Here is an 18,965-nt window from a genome sequence, read left to right as displayed (position 1 = left end):
TTCCATACATGAGCGGCCTTTTCTGGAGCTGATTGCTCGCCATCATTAACTGAGTTGTCTTATCTTTTGATCTCGATACCGATTCTTCCATCATGCGTCGATCAAACCCCCGATTGCCCGAGGCTTGCCTCTCGGTGCTTGCGCTTTCTTCGTGCGCAACAGCCCTCGTTGCGACTCCTCCGAATGCGCTCGAGACGTATTGCCCCATTTTCTATGCCGAAAACCAGCCTCCGACCGACTGCGAACCGAGACAGCCCACGTCCTTCCTAGAAACCCCCCAGGTTGAAAGAGATGCCACTGCCTATACGGCCAAGGCCAAAGACGAGCCACTCGAGGCCACCTTTGAAGCTCTTACTGTCATGCAGCATGACTTCTTCGTATCGGATCAGGGAACATGGCCCGAAGCCATCGACTGGACTGCGGCCGTCATGGAAACGATGCTGTCAGGCTCATTGACTTCGCTCTCGCAAGCATTGGCTGTTCTCGATATTGGAGGAAGCGGTGATAAGGGGGCCAAAAGAAACCTCATTGATACTTTCTTTACTCAATTAGTGGCCTCATACTTCGGCCAGGACGACGTTGCGATCCGCCACCAGGTGCGTCTCTTACCCCCCATAGATATCACTTCCAAGCAGCGCATGCTGACCAGTACATAGGCTTTCGACGACATTCTTTGGGTTGTTCTTGGTTGGATCGACGCCATCAAGTTTATTGACATACACTCAAAGCTCTTCTATCCCCGGGAAGGCCTCAACGAAAGCGCAACGCCAGGCCTGGGAGACGCCTTGGCGAACGGGCCCTGGCATGGGCAATACTGGATACCCTCTTTTGCTCACCGGGCCAGAATCTTCTGGGACCTTGGGTCCAAGGGTTGGGACACACTACTCTGCGACGGCGGTATGAACTGGAACCCGAGATTGGAGCCCTACAAGAACGCCATCACGAACGAACTCTGGATTGCGGCTTCGATCTCAATGTACCTCTGGTTTCCAGGTGATAACAACACCACGCCGTGGATCAACCGTGCCAGTGGTGTGGAGGCCACACGAGAGCCCAAGTACCTCGCCGCTGCCATTGAAGGCTACAGATGGCTCACTGGCGTCAACATGACCAACCATGCCGGTCTCTATGTTGACGGCTATCACGTTGATAGGTCCAAACCGGGCAACACCAAATGTGATCAGCGTAGTGAAGCTGTCTTCACCTATAACCAGGGAGTGCTCTTGACTGGCCAAAGAGGCTTGTTTGCCGCCACAGGCAGTGCTTCTTACCTGGAAGATGGGCACAGGCTGATCCAAAACGTTATCAAAGCCTCGGGCTGGGATTTGACGCTCAACAAGCCAGTTGATGACTTGTCAAAGCTCCCTCCAGGTTACTTGCCCCCCTGGCGAGGCCTGGGCCGAGGAGGTGTCATGGAAGAAACCTGCGATGCTAGCGCGACTTGCTCCCAGGACGGGCAAACCTTCAAGGGCATTTTCTTCCATCACTTTGTAACCTTTTGCCAGCCACTGGACGCCGCCATCGTTGAACGCGGCATGACTGTCAACGCAAAAGCGTACAATCAAGTCAAGACGACCCACGCATCGGCCTGCCAGGCCTATCTGAAATGGGTTGAGCACAATGCTAAAGCGGCCTTGTTGACTAAGGACAGGGAAGGCCGTTTCGGTACGTGGTGGGGAGCAGGCATTTTCTTGAAAAGTGCGCCGACAATGCAGACGGATGGTATTCCTCACGACGCACCCAATGTGACTGATTACCGTAACTACGGGCTGCCGAACGACGGCGTTTGGGCCCATGGTAATCCTGACGAGGTATGGGCACCAAATGGCGAGGCGCGCAAGAATGAGAAGAAGGGCTACGTCCTGGTCGGTGATGATGAACACTCTGGACAGCAGGTTCTTGGTGGTTCTGATAGGCAAGGATCTCATAAAGTGGACGAGGTCGGATCTGAACGGCACGTGAAGTCAACGGCAGCGACTGGTGATCCGAACGACCGCGGCCGGGGTAGGACCCCGGAGACGCAGAACGGCGGAATGGCTTTGATGCGGGCTTGGTGGGAGCTCGTAGCGGCGTCCAATGGTACGTACGAACCATAGCGGCAGATGAGACGACGATGAAGATATGCATGATATGAAGTCATTTTGGCTATCTAGCTATTTGCCTTTTTGGGCCTACGAGTATAGACGAAGTTCTTCCCCGTATATACGTACGCATGGCATAGCCGCCGGCCGGTTACGCCGGTCTTCGTTTTGGACATTCCTGCTTTTTTTCTTTACCTCTCCCGCATTCGCACTTCAGTAATTATGGTGGTCGAGAATGCTTATTGACTGAACCGGAGACATCGTACTCAATGAGGCACCATTCACTGTGCCCCACTACCTTACTTTCAAGGGTGTCTTACCCGCGGGACGCTATCAAGACTACGACTGCTGCGCCGTACCTGACCACGCTAAAATCGTACCAAACCAGCCATCATTGGTCACCTAGCCGAGTGCGAACGATGCTGACATGCTGACATCCTTCCCCATTCCCGCTGTAGCCTCCAATCTCCATTGCGTGGCTGCTCAGCCATCCATTTAGGGGGCCTGGAAGTCCAAGAACTTCGAAGGAGTGCAGGAGGCTAACCAACACCTCGCACCTTTGATCGAAAGAGGGGCACCCCCGGGGTTCGCGAGGGCCGCTTCGAGTGGTTAAACTTGGGCGGATCCGGCAGCACGGTGCCGGGCTGGACCCACTTGGCTGCCGTGGCTTGGCAGGAGATTCGCTGCTGGGTCTTTGTCCTGCCCGCTACGCCAGAACGCCGTGCGCCTCTGGGGCTCTGGGGAAACGCTTTCGAATCGACTTCCCAATGGGGGAAGAAAGCTTGGAGGGCGCCGATATGGGCTTGTGGGAATCGAGATGGGGATGCTGGGTGGTGGTCTTCCCCCCTCTTTGTTGATATTGTGCTTTGGAGGCAGCTAGATATAAAGGGTTGGAAGATTCCTGATGATTTACAAGTTTGAATTTGGAAGAGCATCAGAAGCATTGAGCATCACCAAGCATCAAACATATCCAATAGCACACTTTGAAAATCTTTCCCCATACAGACCAACACATATCCATCATCTTAAGCATAGTATCGCATCTATCATCAAGTCTTCGTCCATTCAACCAGCCACATCCACCATCAAGACCCGTCACCAAGCTTTCCGGTCTCCAACCTCCAACCTCAGAAGCAAAAACACCACACAAACTCACACAATGGGTCTCATCACCGGCCTCGTCTCAACCGTAGTCCACGCCGCCGCCGGCCGGAACCCCTACAGCCACAACCACAACAACCAGTCCCCCGTCACAACCCCCGGCAGTACTGGCCCCAGTACCGTCGCCGGCCCCCACGAAGGCCACAACCACACGGGACCCGACGGTCAGCCCTGCGGCATCTGCAAAGTCGCCCTCCCCTTTGGCAAAGGCCGCGAGGCCAAGCGCGAGCGCAGGGCCGCGCGCGACGAGCGGAAAGCTGTGATTTATGCCATGAGGGCGCAGCAGCGCGGGGGCAGGAGGGGACGGTACGGGTATGATACTGCTGGGTTCATGGGCGTTGCTGGACCTTATCAGCAGCAGCAGGGATATTGCAGCAACAACGGAAACAACATGTCACGTGCCGGCCCGTCGTCTGGGCAGGAGGAGGGCGTTGGGGAGAGGAGACGGGCTTCTACAGGCGACGATGTACCGCCGCCTGCGTATTCTGCTGCCGGACCTTCGTCTATGAACGTTGGCGTTGAGGCGAGTCGGAGCGTCGAGGTTTTGGGGAATGGTGATGAGAAGGAGCGTCCGGAGAAGGCTTGAACGTGGTCATCGGATGTTAGTGATGACTGCTTGCTGGTTTCTTTTGTATGATAAATAGAGCGAGCGTGGCGTCAGGTTCTTTGGGGATAGATGGTCTGAATATTCTTTCTCATGGTTCGAAATCACCCTTTTTATTTGACTCTTGGTCTTGTGTCTAATTCACAGATGCTCGGATGCTGTCGTGACGTATGCTGATGTACAATTGGGGCTTCTCTTTCCTCCGCACCCCGTCTTAGCCCCCCTTAGCTTTTTGTATCAAGACCTGAACCGCCCGTGGCATGGTCTGGTAAGCAAACCTCGTAATTGTTTCCCCATTGCCGTGCCACCTTCGTCCACACTCCTGTGGAAGGTCATGCTTTTGTTGTCTGAGAAAGTGCAGTCCTCCTACGAGAACAGCATTTTACCGCTGACCGGAGAGACGACGGCTCTGGACCTCGCCGAGGGCCTTGGTGCCGCTCAGGAAGATGGAGGTCGCGACGATGGCGACGGCGGGCAGGGTCTGGAAGAGGGTCCAGGCGCTGTAGTACATGAAGAAGACGCCCTCCATGGCTACGATGGATCCAAAGAAGGCGACGTGGGAGAGAGGCGCGGCACCGAGGGCCTTTTGGATGTGGTTGACGTTGGCGCCGAGAGAGAGCCACTGCAGAATGGAAAGTCAGTCAATGTTACATTTTCATGTTACAGGACACATTGTTTCTCCCAATTGTAGGCGGAAACATGGAGGGATAAACACTTACGCCAATGAGGAGAACGGGAATCGTGGCCAGAACGGCAATGACAAAGGCCAGCGAGATAATCTTGGGAGGGCTGCGGGGGTCCTCGCGGAAGATGTGGCTGATCTCGGGCTGCTTGCCGTAGCGGAGGGGAGCGTCGTAGGTCGGGGCGGCGGCGCTGGCGTCGCGGCTCACGGAGACGTCGAAGAGGGTGGTTTCGAGGGCTTTGGCGGCACCGAAGGAGCCGATGACGATGCTGGCCTTGAGGGGTTCGTTGGCGAGGAGGAGCTGGACGGGGAGGTCCTTCTGGGCCTGTTGTAGTTCACGAGGATTAGTCTTCCCTACTTGCCATTGAGGGTTGGAGAAGAATGGAGAACGTACAATGTCGACAACGCCTCGGCCAGTGTCCTTAAGCTCAAGGGGGAAGGGGGCCTCGAGGCCAGACTCGGTCTCCTTGAGGATCAAGAAGGCCTGATGCGGGCGCTTGGCCTTGTCGCCCTCCTTGGCCGTCAAGATGACCTTGAGGGTATCCTTGGCTCCCAGAGAGAGGGCAGTCTTGAGAGGAGATGTCGCGCTCAACCTGTTGGGCAGTCAATTCGTCAGCAATTGGAGGTTCTCGTACATCGCGGCTTCCTTCCTCCTTCCCACCCCAGAGCTTCCAGAAAGCGGAATTGGCAACAACTCACTTCTCTTTGGTGGCATCCTTGCCCTTGCCAGTAATCGAGACAGTGGCACTGTCGAATCCCCATGATGAGGCGGCCTGCGCGGCACCGGCCGCAAACAGCGCGAGGGCTGGCGTCAGGGAGTTGAGGAATCGCATTGTGCTGCTGAGGGTGCTTGTCTGTGGCAGCTTTAGCTTGTGCTTGGGAGCTTCACATCACAGGCCGTTCACTTATGGACAGCTTTCGTGTCCATTACGAACTACCGACCGTGCACGGTCCATGTATAGCGGGACCCTGCAACCAGTGCTTTTGTTGTTAACACCGTGTTTTGTACAGTACAGATAATGACATCTCACTCTTCAACACCTGGCCACCTTGCTCTGTGTCTGCATACGTAAAACAAGGCCAAAATGATGATATTATCCATGGACCAGGCTTGAGGTCTTGAAATTCAAATTCGGAAATATCGAAGACTCGCTCATGTTGAAAATTTGCAAGGCGATATCTGTAAAGCATTCTTCAGTTTAGAGACACAATTGTACGGATAATGCCTTGAAGCCTGTTTTAGGACATGGATGAACTTGCTACTGTGAGATTGCGAAGCGGAGGGCTATCTATGTGGTCTAAACGCATCACTTCAAACGGCCTAAATCATAGCTCATCTTTGACGTCGCTCGAATCGCTAGCAGCCTCACCCTCTATCTGCTTGGGTAGGTGCTCATCCAACTCCATCCACTCTGCCGCGAAAACCGTGAGGATACGCGCCCAATCCCGTACTGTTGGTAGGTCCAGATGGACACCGTCGTCTTCAATCTTATGCCATACGTCGGGGAACGGCGTCGGGATGATGTGCAGGATCTCGACACCTCGCTGCAAGAACGGTACGTGATCATCTAGGACGTACCCACCACCGAAGCCGACCTTCTCTTTGTTCCTGTCCGTCAAAAAAGGATGTTTTGGTTTGGTTTCAAGGATATCCAGTTCACGCATACGATGTTCGATCTTTGCCATCTTCTTATACGCCCAGTGCGTAGAAGGGAAGTAAGATGGTATCCGGGGATTAGGGGCGCCCAGAAGATCGATAAGAAGGAAGAGGCTGATGGACGAAAGAGGTGTCTTGTATAGACCATCAGGGTGAACAGAGTCTTCCCAGCTCTTGGCGAGCGCCCTAGAAGACGTCAGACAGACAAACCAGTCACGCTGAAGTTCGCCAAACATACCTGGCTCCATAGAGCGAATCTGTGTCCGTCCACGACACCCATGCCTCCTCTCCATCAAGCAGAATGATCTGGACGCCCTTCTCCTCTTCGAGTCCGCTCCCAGCGTCACCTGAGGCCTCCATTGCCTTCCACTTCTTCACCAGAGCTTCCTCAATGTTCCTTGCCGCGTGGAGCAGCATCGCGCAAGGCGCCGCACTGTCAATCGCCCCAATGAACCCTTCCGGGTGGTACAGACTGTCATAGTGCGCGACGAGCGTGAGATACTCGACATCTCCGCCCTTGGCCCACGGCGGGTCGCGGCGGAAGATGAGGTTCGTGAAGGGTATCTCCTTATCTCCGGTCGCGGGCGTCTTGGATGTCGAGTTGTGCCACTCAATGATCCACTCGGGCAGGTTGGCGCGGAAGAAGTCGACAAAGTGCTGTTGCACCTTGAGCGAGCCCGGGGTGCCGGGGACGCGGGGGATCAGGATGGGGGCCAGCAGCGAGCCGGTGTCAATGTTGAAACCATCGCCACCCGAGGGGATCGCGCGGAGGGCCTCGTCGCCGAGTTCGGTGTAGGCGGTCGTGGGGGTGAAGAGCGAGCAGAGGACTATGAGGATCGACCCGACGAGGGGTAGCTTCGGGAGGGAGCTTAGAAGACCCATTATGGTGACGGCGGCCAGGTCGGGCGCAGCAGGCTCATGCTGCTCTGGAACTGTGATCTGGGTTGTTCGATAGGTACGCGCCCGACGGCTTCTCTTTGCGCAATGTGTTCAGGTTGCGACCGCCGTCATGTTGGGCGGGGAGAAATGTGTTCTGTCAAAGACCCTGAGATGCAATGCGACTCAGGTCCCACGAGGTCCCCGCCGAGTGGTCGGGGCATTTGGTGGTCGAGGTGGAAATATGCCGAGGGAGGCTCCACTCACGGAGCCAGATCCACCGCTCCGCACGCCGCCTGGGAAACGCTAGAGGAATTCTGGGGTTGGGATGTCAACACCGCACTCGACATTTGGCACCGGCATGTAAGGCCAAGCCGTCGTCGCAAACGTTCTTTCGAGGTATGTAATCAACGTCAGCTCGCAAAAGACTGGCTGATGGCGAGGTCCAATCATCGAGGAACTTGCCTTAGTCTTACCTTAGCCCCAGTCATGCACTCTAATCTCCAACGGATAGACCACATCGCCTATCCCCGATGGTCGGCATCTTCTCCACAAATCCTTCGGCGTTAACGCCACCTTCACTTACACTAGACGCCATCACGGAAGCATTTCTTCATCACTGGCCATAGTCCAACCCCTCAACTTGACGAACAAAAGACCTTGCGGCAAGGAACCTTTGACATCACTTGGCATGCACCTATTGATTCTAATCTCCGTGTCTTACAAGCCATTGATAGGCCACTACCAGAAATCTATCGCCGAGTGGCTTGAACGACGGACGAATTCTATGGATCTGACATGCAGCAGGATTCTTGCCCTCTTATATCATAGAACAGTTGAATTAGACTCGAAGCATACAGACCGTCGGGCTATAAGAGACAGGATGGTTCCGCTTCTATTGAGGTAAGGCCTTCATTATCATCAACACATTAGAACAATATCTTCACATTATCTTGACTATAAGATAAATCTTCTCGACTTTCGATACTCAATCAATCCTCCGCTTTACTACTTGAATCGAAATACTGCACCTTCAAAATGGATTCTCCGGTCTGGTTCATCACTGGCGCCTCCTCAGGGTTCGGCCTCGCCATTGCCAAAGAAGCTCTCTCGCGTGGCCACCGCGTCATCGCGACCGCCCGCAACCCAGCCAAGATCTCTGACCTGGCCTCTGCGGGCGCCGATACACTCCCATTGGACGTCACCGCCGATGAGGCTACCATCACAGAGACCGTCAACAAGGCCTTTGCCATCCACGGCAAAGTGACCCATGTCATCAACTCAGCCGGCTACATCCTCGAAGGCACCATCGAGGAGGCCAGCGCCAAGGAAGTCTTTGACCAATACAACACCAACGTCCTCGGCACTCTCAAGGTCTCCCGCGCAGTGGCCCCCCACCTCCGCGCCCAGGGCTTCGGTGCCGTCGTCAACATTGGAAGTCTCGGTAGCTGGAAGAGCGGTCCGGCCTTTGCCATGTACTGTTCCACCAAAGCTGCCGTCAGCCTGCTCACCGAAGGCTTCCACGACGAGCTGAAGCCGTTCGGTATTGATGTCTGCATCCTTGAGCCGGGTTACTTCCGTACCGGTTTCCTGAACCCAGGTGCACGCATCAAGGTTGAGCAGTCTGTTGAAGCGTACACCGATAGCGCAGCGGGCCAAGTCAGAAAGGTGCTGGAAACCGTCGATAACAACCAGCCTGGTGACCCGATCAAGGGAGCGCGTGTGGTCGTGGATGTTCTAACCAAGTCTGGGGTTGCTGAGGGTCGTGAAATCCCTCAGAGGCTGGCCTTGGGCACTGACTGCCTTGCGGTTGTTCGAGAGAAGTGTCAGAGCACCATGGCTCTTCTCGATGAGTGGGAGTCGATCTCCGCTTCGACCGACTTTTAGCGGCTAGGTCACTCGGCGGACTTTTTCAAGGCTCGTGAGTTGATTTTGATATTTTGATGGCCACAATGAGGGAAACAGAGAGATGTCACTGTAGCATACGAATTTGATATAACTATGTTTATTTTATAACTACCCTAATTGGATGATTTCAGTGCGCCTTACGACTCCTCAGCCAAACAATCTCATGATAATTGCTAACATTGATATCTTTGCACCGAAAGTCATAAAGCTGACACCTTCATCCCCTTCGTATGTGAAACGTGTGATTTTTTGTGAAAAAGTAATTGGAAGCCTCAAGAGAATTGAATCCCCATTTCTACCTGATTTGAAAGTATGTTGGAAGGCTGGCGGGTGACATTGAGGAGTTGCTTGGCAAATGCTTGATTCAAAGCTTATTCGCGTTTAAATCATCAACATCATGCATCTCATGACTCACGTAAAGCTATAAATGGTCCTATTTCGCCCGAGGGACTGATTAGACCACTTGAGATCTACGATCGGTCGCCAACGAATACTCAAAGTATGAAGTCATTATGCAAAGTGCCTCACGATTTCTACACAGCCTGGAAAGGAAAGTGAGGCCAACATCGTATTCGGGCCATATCCGCCAATCTAGCTAGCTATCTCTCCACCACAGAGTGAACCTCATTTTTGGAACATCATAGTTGCTCATGTCTGTCTAGCCCCAGATCTCGCACTTGGCGTGGCACGCGGTAGAAACGCGACCGACGCTGTAGCTGAACATTCCGCCCATGGCACGAACCGGGCCGGGCTCGCAGTAGACGCCCTCAATCGCGGCGTCGGGGGCGCCGTAGTAGACGACTTCTGTAGTTCTGCATTGGCTGCGGGTACCGAATTCCTTGGCCATCGATGCCTTCAGCTCTGCGGGGATGGGCTTGTCGCAGGTATCAAAAGGCACATAGCACTTGTACTTGTCCCTTGGCTGGTTCTGGGCCAGAGCGCCTGAAGCTGCGCAGAGGAGGACAGCGAAGGTGAGAGAGCTGAACTGCACTGAAAAGATGTTAGACTCGTGGTTTGAAGATGTAGCCAAGGCATACTTAGTACGTACTGTTGTAATTTGGGGTGGTGATATCTAAGTTGCAAAGGACAAAGATTGTAAAGAGTGACAGTAGTTTGACTGAGGTTGTCCTGTGATAGTTTGGGAGTGTTCTAATGAAGATCTGAGTGTACATGCACTTTTGAGGGCGTAATCTTGAGATTTATACTCAAGTTCTGTAAGCTCTCGACGAAGTCGGACCGAGGCTGTCCAGAGAATAGGCAGACTAATCATGGCGCAATACGCACAATTGAGCTCGCAGGTTAGTTCGTGGTTTAGCGGTCCTTCTGTAAGTTTCTTTCGCCTCATCTCGGCCTTCTAGATTGCCTCGTTCAATCCTCTTTTGGCACAGCATCGGCCCTGGAACAAGTTGACAAACGAGAACGACGAAGGAAACTTCATTGAGGACTTTATTAGCAAGAATTCAAGTACAAGAGTCAACCGATTATGAAAACATATTAAATGAACACGAACAGGCTAAGTGAATGTTGTTGAAGGGGACTTTTGACTCCAATGCACTATGCAATTTCGGCCGCCTTCCTCCTTTAGGCTGGTAAAAGGGAATCTGAACCCCGACGGGATATTTTTGTATGACTGTTGAGCAGTTGCCGCCTACTTTCAACTTCATTGAATCCTAAAATGAGCTATACTGTTTGTGTTGGTTATCTCGGCCCAGCCGAACCTTGAGGGATGCTGGTTTAAGCTTTATCTAGCGTAGTTGGTAATCCTTCGTCTCACCACGTAGGGTTTTTTCTAAGGCAAAGACTGAAAGTTGACCTGTGCATACGAGTTGTACAGTTAGAGACACACTGAATTGCCTAAATGCTTCGCACGTTTTAGGGAAGGCCAACTCTATGAATAACAAACCTAGATTTATGAATGCGAACTTACACCGGGATGCTTTCGAACTTCATTCCATTGGCGCCGACGGAGTGAGAATGCCGCGGCCTGTTTGGAACTTCTCACGGCTTCGCGTAGGAGAAGCTTCATGATTGTGAGTTGAGCGAGTTCTCTTGAAGTTGTCGCCGAGCGGCTTCTGGCCTTAAAAGGGAGCCTCTTTCGCCTGCCAAGAGTCATCTTCTCTAACCTCATCACCACAGTCTCTCACTCCTTGAACACACAATCATTTGAATCTGACCATTTTCCAATCTTTCAACATGCGCTTCTCTGCATCAATTTTCACCGCCGTGGCCTTGGCGTCCATGGCCATGGCTCTTCCCACCGAGCTCCAAACCGTCGACTTGGCTGAGCGTGACTTCGTTGTCGAAACGCGTGATCTCTCCGGCCCCTCGTCTTCTGACGAGCTTCTCAGCCGTGCCGCCTCCGATGAGACTGCCATTGAGATCCTTGAGCGAAGCGACTCGGACGAGGAAGCTGTTCCCAACACCGAGCTGGCCGTTCGCCAGCTTCCTCCCTCCAAGCGCAAGAATCTCTTCACGATCACCCTCAAGGGCGGCAACGTCATCTTCAACGGCGCCATCAAATTCATTCTCGAGGCCGTTGTCGATAGCACCAACCGAGTCACTACGTTCCACCTCAACCCCTTGGTTGGCGGTACCCCTGGCTCCACCGCTTCCATGCGCAGCTACGAGTTCAAGAAGAACTTTTTCGAATCAACCATCAACCGCGTCTCTGCTGAGGTTTCCTTCACTTACAAGACCGCTTCCGGTGTTATCTACAACTTCCTCGCCAATGTTGTCTACGGAATCGACTCTCGTCTCAGCCTCAAGCTTGAGGATGTCCAGCTCTTCGACATCGAGAAGGCTACCCAGCAAATTGCTGGCAAGGCGGCCACCAATCTGTTCCTTGGTTCTTACGATGATGATTACAAGGACTTGTAGATGAAAGTCTACAAGAACTTCCAAGAACTTATGGCCGAGGTCTCCCATCAATATACGTTGTCAGTTGTTAATGAAGCCCTTTTTACTCTACAACAGCTCAAGCCACCGACCAAAGTAGATGGGGGACGGCCTAATTGTTTGGATTACGGCTCCTGAGGATGAACGTGGATTGGTATTTGTCTCAATCAGTAGTCTCTTAATTTCATGTTACGGAAAGATGTTGGGAAACTCAAAGATACGTGGATAGATTTCCAATTGATTCTCTATGTGCCATTTATTGACCTTGAGTAAAATGCCTCTACCACAAATTCTGGTTGATGGAATGTTCAGTCTTGGATTCGAAGTGTGTGCTAGAATTGAAAACTCCACGTTACTAATCAACAAAGCAGGCGCCTGGACTTCTTGTCACATCCGGCCTTGCGTATAATTCCACGACTAGTTTGACAAAGCTTGGCGTCTGTTTTGCTTGGTGGATATCAGCGGAAATATTGTCACACACTGTGGAAGTTGGTAAATGCTACGAGTACCGACATTTTGTGGGCAAGTGGTGTGAACAGTGAGATTCAAGTGACCCGCATGTCAAACTCGAATAAATCCATTGAGCCTGCTTCTCACCCCCTCCTTTCATTTGGCCTTTGCGTATCCTCAGCTTCACTCACAGCTTGGATCCCCTCCTTTGCGACGTTGGGTTTCTTTCCCTGTTTCCAAAGCTTGACGTCTTGCGCGACTCGTTATCATCGTAGAATAGCAATCGCAATAGCCTGCGAACATGGCAGACAGGAGTATCAAAGGTTCTGATGAAGATGACTTCCGGTATCTTTCAGTCCCTCGCCTAGCCGGGGCCTACCATTCCGACAACGAACTACGGCAGAAAAAAAGGACCACACCCCAACCGTCGTCACCTGTCGTACAAGTGCGATCTCAAAGACAGAAGCACCATTCCACAGCTGTGGAGTCTGGCTACGGTAGCCCGTTTGCAGAAGCACGCTCTCTCCAGAACAAGGGGCCTATGCATCGGAACAACGTTGCATTTGGCCTTGTAGCGAACAAACCCTTGGTTACGCAGCCGCGCTCTACTAGCGCATGTCGCTTCGGTAACAAAGTCTATCATTATAGATAACTCGGCAGAGACGAGTTTCGTTTGATCAGAGTTCTCCCGGCAAGGACCTCCACAATAAACCTCGAAATATTGCACGGATCCATAACAAGCCCACCAACTTCGTTACTATATCTTACGCCTGGGGGCGATCCGGGAGACACCAAACGTTTAGAACTCGATGGCAAAGAAATTTGTGTTTCTTCAGCCTTCGTGGCGCTATGAGGGCATTTCGACAACAGAAGGACGCAGTCCTCGTATGGGTGAACGTACTCAGCATTGACCAACAAAACTCTGTAGAGAAGATGCAGAGAATTCAACTCATGACCAGAATCTACAGCTCGGCCAAGTCTGTCGCCATCTGGCTGGGACCTGAAGCAGATGAGAGTGGCACTGCCACAAGGGTTTTAAGAGAGGTTGCTCGGAAACCAGATGTCAGAGACTTCACGTCACTTCATTCATCGGGCGAAAGGAAGGCTGAAGTTCGCGTTGCCATCTCTCTCTTTGAGAGGGATTATTAAAATCAACTGTGTGTTGTTCAAGAGGTATTCAATGCGCGCGAGATTGTGGTTCACTGCGGCTGCGTTGTTCTTTCATGGAAAACTTATACGGACGCTGCCAGTGTTTTCCGAAGCAATAAGAAGGTTTTGAACCGCTACTGTCTGGTACTGAACAACGAGAGACCTAAACAGGTCTTTCATAGAATCACTTCACCTAATGTACGCGGCAATCCTAGCAAGCCATGGCCCTTCGAGTCTTCTTAAGAGTCGACCCCTTACTGGGTTCATTTTTGGCGAGTACTCTTTGTTGGAAGTGATGAGAGCATGCAGTAATAAAGGGGCGACTGATCCAAACGATTAAGATTTTGGAACTTTGGGACTGCTCTCTGAAGTGCTACGAAACGACATTAGAGCCGACTATAATATGACTGTAAAGTCAACTTATGTAGCGATAACAGAATATTTGGATGTTATATGCGACTCTATTTTTTTACTTACTGTACGTAAATAACGCTGGCCTTCCTTCCTGGGCCCCTGACTGTTTACATAATCCTGGTACAAAGGCTATAGGCCCTATGAAGCTTAGCCTGAAGTTTACGGTATCTTGAGGCTAGAGGGCTAGAATTGTGTCCGGTGGTAATTTGTTAGAAATAAGTGGCGCCGAAATCGATACCCGGACGTGGAGGGTATGTTTATTGAGATAATGGATATTTGACTAAGGAAAGGAAAGGGAAGAGTAATTTTGTGAGGGCTAGGGGAGAGTAATTGGCGCGTTTTGAGCAGGCGATGTAAGATTGGGAGAATTAGGATTAATAGACCTGGATTTCTGAATAAGTGTTATTGTATTATTAAATGCTATAGAATAGCCGTTGTCCGCTTTTTTGACTTATATATATATTTAATAAGAAATCTACTCTTAAATAAGAGAGACTAGATATCTATAATATTATAGGTAATTCTAGTTTATGTCTATGCGGTTATTAGTATTTTTAACCTACTACTTGCCTATATTGATGTTAGTAAACTTTAGCTAGAGAATAGATTTAAAGATCTTACTAGCTTTTTATAGCTTGTTAATACTAGTCGAGTCTGTTATTTTGCTAAAGGTAATGCTATTGAAGTTTTAGTTAGTATAAGGACGAATATAGCCTAGAGGATAATTTTTATAGTAGTTACTAACTATTAATTAATAATAGGGCTATCCTAGTTATATTAAGATTAGTACTATTCGTCCGGGTTATTATCTTTATCGACTCTTACGTACAGGTACTTAGCTTTAAACTTCTTAAACTACTTAGAGGTCTTTTTAATAACTAGCCTAACGTAAACATAGTCAGTTTAATCTATAATATACTTTAAGTAAGCATCCCGCGTGTGATAATAATTGCGATATGCCAGGTTATAGGATATAAAATAATATACTTTGCTATGCTAAAGTGGCCCCCCTACGACCTTCTCTACTTCCCTCTAAACTTTACTTTAGTCTCGAGAGAAAATGCTGGCTGAGCTAAAAGTGTTAGTGCGTATAGTGACTGTTTAAGCTAGATTATAGACGGAGACCTCTGCTTTAGGCGTAGTATTTAGTACGGCAAGGCTTAACGCAATAATATAATAAAAAAGAATATATAAAAACTTTATCTTAGCTTAGATTAATTATTAGTATACCTAAAAAAGGATATCTAATTAAAAAAAATAGTAAAAAAGCGACTAATAGCGGGGTATATAAAACCTAGGATACGAGTAAAACTATTTAATAAAGTCGAGAGGCTAGGAGGCTATAGTATACTTTTTATTATTTTTATCTAGCTCTATACTAATAGCTTAGAATATTATTAACTTCTTTATAAACGCTTATAAAACTCGCGCAATATAAAAAAGACTAAACGAAAGGATATATAATTACGGATTTATTCTCGTACTTATAATAAACTTAATTAAATAGGGTTAGTTACTTACTAGTCCTATATAGGTCTTTAATATATAAGTACGGATATTGCCGCTATATACTCCGTACTTAACTTACTAAAGCTAATTTATTTAGCTATTCTTACGCTTAGTATTTTTAAGTTAAAGTACTATTACCCAAACCCTTAGGTAAGTAAACTACTACCCGCAAATATACGGCCAGGAATTAAACTTATTTATTAAACTATAATATAGTTTAATTACTTAATATAGACTTTTATATTACTTATATCCGATGCTTCTAGAGCTTATTCGTTTATAGAACTTCTAACCTTAAGTTATATACTTCTTTTAACTTAAATAAATATTATAATATTTCTATTTAAAAACTATTTTTATTAAAGTAACCGTCTATCTAAAGAACTTATTATAGCCCGGGTCCGCTATAATATCGTTAACTTTATTCCTTATTCTATCCTTACTTAGCATTACTAATATAACGCCCTCTTAACTACCGCTAAGTTATTAAAGGCGCGGTAGTAATATAGTAATTAAAAATAAATAATTAAACTATAACAAAATAGTCGCCTTAGAGGAAATCCCTAGTTATAATCTTACTAAAGAGATCGAGACTACCTTTAAACCGCTACTTTATTTATACTTAGGATGTATCCTATACCCTATAGTCGACGCTAATAGTAACGCTAGGTACGTAAACTTTTTAAATAAGAATTCGATCCCAGTATTAAAATATCGTAAAGTTACTATAGGGGTATTAACGTATATAAAGAGAACGGTTATTTATTAAAAATAGGAAATAAGTACAAAGCTCGTTTTAATATAAAAAGTATAAATAAAGTAGGCCTCGGTAATTATATATAGTGGTTTTTTTCCGGCTTTATAAGTATAAAAGATCGACTTTAATAAGATTACGCTTTTAAGGGAAATTATATAATATAATATACTTTTTAATTATATAATACGTATAATCCCTTTAGGGTCCGGTCTGCCTTATTAGGGGCCATCTTCGCTTTTATAAATAAGCTAGTTTATTAAAATTAATATCAAATATCTTTATTACGTACTTTAATAAAACTTTATAACTAACTATAGCCGGCCGTAGCCGTTACTAATTATTAATACTAACTAAATTTAAGATATTATTAATAACCCCGCTACTATAGTATATTAATTACCCTCTAAATAGCTAAAAACTACTCCCTACTTTCTACTTTTTTTAATAGCTCTAGATTTTTTTCTTAATCTCTCTAAATTTCTTATTTTATTATAATAATATTAAAATATTAATAATACTTAGGAGTCGGTTAGGTATTTTAAAATTATTATTATATTATATAAGCTAAGTATTAATAATAGTAATACCTATAAGGGTATATACGTTTTTTTAGATTTTTAAGTTAATAGTAGCTAGTTTATACTTTTTTAAACGATCTTTTTATAAATTGGGATTATCGAGTATAATACTAATAAGATCGAACTACTAGCCCCTAAGGTATCCCTATAGGTCGACGAGTTAGTATTTTAGTATTTTAATAGTATATATTTAAAATAAATAGTTTAGTAGTAATAGTAATAGTAATAAAATAATAGTAATAGAGCGATAGTAATAAATAGCGAGGGAAGCGTTTTTTAATTTTAATAAAAGAAACGAAGTAACGAATATATATATATATGAGTAAAGTTAAAAGCGTTAGGGTAGATATTAATAATAAGACTTATAGAAATCGGCATTATTCTTAATAACGATAACGAGGGTATTTCTAATATTATACTATTATAAGCTACTATTACTTAGAGAGGTAGTAAACTTAGCTAAGTAAATATAAGCTTATAAAGTAATAGTATTGGGCGCTTAATATTACCGTTAATAATCCGTAATTATAAACTTTATAAGCCCCCCGACGGAGTAATCTACCGGGGCCGTACTATATATTATATATTAGAGAAAACTAGGTATATTACGCTCTATACCTAATTACTAATTAAAACTCCTAACCTTCCCCCGCCTATTTAGAGAGCGAGCTATACCTACTTTAATATATATAAAACCTCTTAATACTAGCTTATATAAATAACTAAATCTTATATTATATACTTTTTCTTATTAAGGGTTAGGGGGCCCTTTATATATTCCCTTACGTTTATAATATAGCCCATATTAAAAGGATTTTTAGCTCTATAAAATATAATTTCTAAATTAGCGTTAATATATTAAATCTTAATATCCGTATTAGCCCGGTTATTTATAGTATTTATATTATTACCTAACTAAATTCCGTATTATTAAAAAGTATTTTACTAATCTTTAAGTATACTTACGTTAGTTACGATAGCTATAGCGTCGAGCTAGCTAAAGAGGGTGCCTAGTTTAAGAGGGGTAGACTTATTAATAAGCATCTTTAGTAAAATAGGTTCTCGTCGAAATAGTATTTTAACTAGCTAACCTCTTAACTAATTATCTAACTAGCTATTTAAGTAGTAGTTTATATATTAATAAGTTTATTTAATAGATTTATTTAGTAAATTTATTTAGTTTAAATAGAGAGTAGCTTTAAGTAATATTAAAAGCGATAAGGATAAAAAGAATTTTTACGAGCTTTAAAAAATAGTAAATATTAGCCTATTTAGCCCTTTTTTTAAAAACCTTTACGTTATTATTAAAGTTTAGAACCTCTACGGTTAAAAAAGGCCGCCTTTAATTATTACGGCTAATTATTATAGCTAATTATTATGGCCGACCTTTATTATTAACCTTTTTAGCCGGCGCTGCTACTAAAAAGGGTAGCTTACCTATCCTAAATTATATAGTAGTTTTTATATTAAAATTACTATATTATGTTAAGCACATACTTAGGGCACATTACGTATATTATATAATTAAAAAATATATTATATTATATAATTTCCTTTAAAAGCGTAATCTTATTAAGGTCGATCTTTTGCGCCTATAAAGCCGGAAAAAAACCACTATATAAACTTTATAAAAAAGAAAATTAAAAAATTAAAAAATCTTAAAAAAAATAGTTTATTGAGATAGTAGGAGTATTTATTAATACTATATATTAATACTATATAATCGATATTAAGAACTGCCCGAGTAACTAGTAAAGATAGAACATAAAAATAAATAATACGTATAATATATTTTAAATACGCACTTAATATAATATAATAATTTTAATATAAAAACTACTATTTAATTTAGGATAGTTAAGTTACTTTATATAGTAGTAATAAGTAAAAAAGTTAATAATAAAGGTCGGCCATAATAATTAGCTATAATAGTTAGCCGTAATAATCAATTATAATAGTTAGAGGCGGCCTTTTTTAATTATAAAGGTTTTAAACTTTAATAACGACGTAGAGGTTTTTAGAAAAAGGGCTAAATAAGCTAATATTTACTACTCTTTAAAGCTCGTAAAGATTCTTTTTATTCTTATTAATTTTAATATTACCTAAAGCTACTCTCTATTTAAACTAAATAAATTTACTAAGCAAATTTACTAAATAAATTTACTAAATAAATCTACTAAATAAACCTATTAATATATAAACTACTACTTTATATAAAAGAACAGATTATACTAGACCTAGCTA

General features: G+C 45.8%; 9 protein-coding genes across 9 annotated transcripts; 6 read left to right on the top strand and 3 right to left on the bottom strand.

Annotated features, from left to right (window-relative positions):
- Positions 1 to 92: 92 nt before the first annotated feature.
- CCOS01_06961 (glycosyl hydrolase) lies at positions 93 to 2,096 on the top strand (the record flags this gene model as incomplete). The annotated part of the gene is made up of 2 exons (XM_060455128.1): positions 93 to 596; positions 657 to 2,096. 2 exons carry the CDS (start codon positions 93 to 95, stop codon positions 2,094 to 2,096), a joined length of 1,944 nt encoding a protein of 647 aa, XP_060314828.1.
- A 1,144-nt stretch (positions 2,097 to 3,240) lies between these two features.
- Positions 3,241 to 3,828, top strand: CCOS01_06960 (uncharacterized protein; the record flags this gene model as incomplete). Its single annotated transcript, XM_060455127.1, has 1 exon — positions 3,241 to 3,828. The coding sequence occupies one exon, from the start codon at positions 3,241 to 3,243 to the stop codon at positions 3,826 to 3,828; it is 588 nt and encodes a 195-aa protein (XP_060314827.1).
- Positions 3,829 to 4,228: 400 nt separating this feature from the next.
- On the bottom strand, positions 4,229 to 5,361 carry CCOS01_06959 (uncharacterized protein; the record flags this gene model as incomplete). Its single annotated transcript, XM_060455126.1, has 4 exons — positions 4,229 to 4,468; positions 4,566 to 4,853; positions 4,923 to 5,121; positions 5,228 to 5,361. 4 exons carry the CDS (start codon positions 5,359 to 5,361, stop codon positions 4,229 to 4,231), a joined length of 861 nt encoding a protein of 286 aa, XP_060314826.1.
- A 493-nt stretch (positions 5,362 to 5,854) lies between these two features.
- Positions 5,855 to 7,067, bottom strand: CCOS01_06958 (peptidase family M28; the record flags this gene model as incomplete). Its single annotated transcript, XM_060455125.1, has 2 exons — positions 5,855 to 6,371; positions 6,424 to 7,067. 2 exons carry the CDS (start codon positions 7,065 to 7,067, stop codon positions 5,855 to 5,857), a joined length of 1,161 nt encoding a protein of 386 aa, XP_060314825.1.
- Positions 7,068 to 8,099: 1,032 nt separating this feature from the next.
- On the top strand, positions 8,100 to 8,948 carry CCOS01_06957 (short chain dehydrogenase; the record flags this gene model as incomplete). The annotated part of the gene is made up of 1 exon (XM_060455124.1): positions 8,100 to 8,948. The coding sequence occupies one exon, from the start codon at positions 8,100 to 8,102 to the stop codon at positions 8,946 to 8,948; it is 849 nt and encodes a 282-aa protein (XP_060314824.1).
- Positions 8,949 to 9,627: 679 nt separating this feature from the next.
- Positions 9,628 to 10,314, bottom strand: CCOS01_06956 (uncharacterized protein; the record flags this gene model as incomplete). Its single annotated transcript, XM_060455123.1, has 3 exons — positions 9,628 to 9,959; positions 10,018 to 10,041; positions 10,254 to 10,314. The coding sequence occupies 3 exons, from the start codon at positions 10,312 to 10,314 to the stop codon at positions 9,628 to 9,630; spliced, it is 417 nt and encodes a 138-aa protein (XP_060314823.1).
- An 848-nt stretch (positions 10,315 to 11,162) lies between these two features.
- On the top strand, positions 11,163 to 11,846 carry CCOS01_06955 (uncharacterized protein; the record flags this gene model as incomplete). The annotated part of the gene is made up of 1 exon (XM_060455122.1): positions 11,163 to 11,846. The coding sequence occupies one exon, from the start codon at positions 11,163 to 11,165 to the stop codon at positions 11,844 to 11,846; it is 684 nt and encodes a 227-aa protein (XP_060314822.1).
- Positions 11,847 to 12,615: 769 nt separating this feature from the next.
- Positions 12,616 to 12,966, top strand: CCOS01_06954 (uncharacterized protein; the record flags this gene model as incomplete). Its single annotated transcript, XM_060455121.1, has 1 exon — positions 12,616 to 12,966. One exon carries the CDS (start codon positions 12,616 to 12,618, stop codon positions 12,964 to 12,966), a length of 351 nt encoding a protein of 116 aa, XP_060314821.1.
- A 197-nt stretch (positions 12,967 to 13,163) lies between these two features.
- CCOS01_06953 (uncharacterized protein) lies at positions 13,164 to 13,463 on the top strand (the record flags this gene model as incomplete). The annotated part of the gene is made up of 1 exon (XM_060455120.1): positions 13,164 to 13,463. The coding sequence occupies one exon, from the start codon at positions 13,164 to 13,166 to the stop codon at positions 13,461 to 13,463; it is 300 nt and encodes a 99-aa protein (XP_060314820.1).
- Between the last annotated feature and the right edge of the window lie 5,502 nt (positions 13,464 to 18,965).

Source organism: Colletotrichum costaricense, assembly GCF_030867565.1.
Source record: "Colletotrichum costaricense strain IMI 309622 chromosome Unknown Scaffold_6.1, whole genome shotgun sequence".
In the NCBI taxonomy this organism is placed as follows: Eukaryota; Fungi; Ascomycota; class Sordariomycetes; order Glomerellales; family Glomerellaceae; genus Colletotrichum; species Colletotrichum costaricense.
This window is presented reverse-complemented; position numbering and strand designations above follow the sequence as displayed.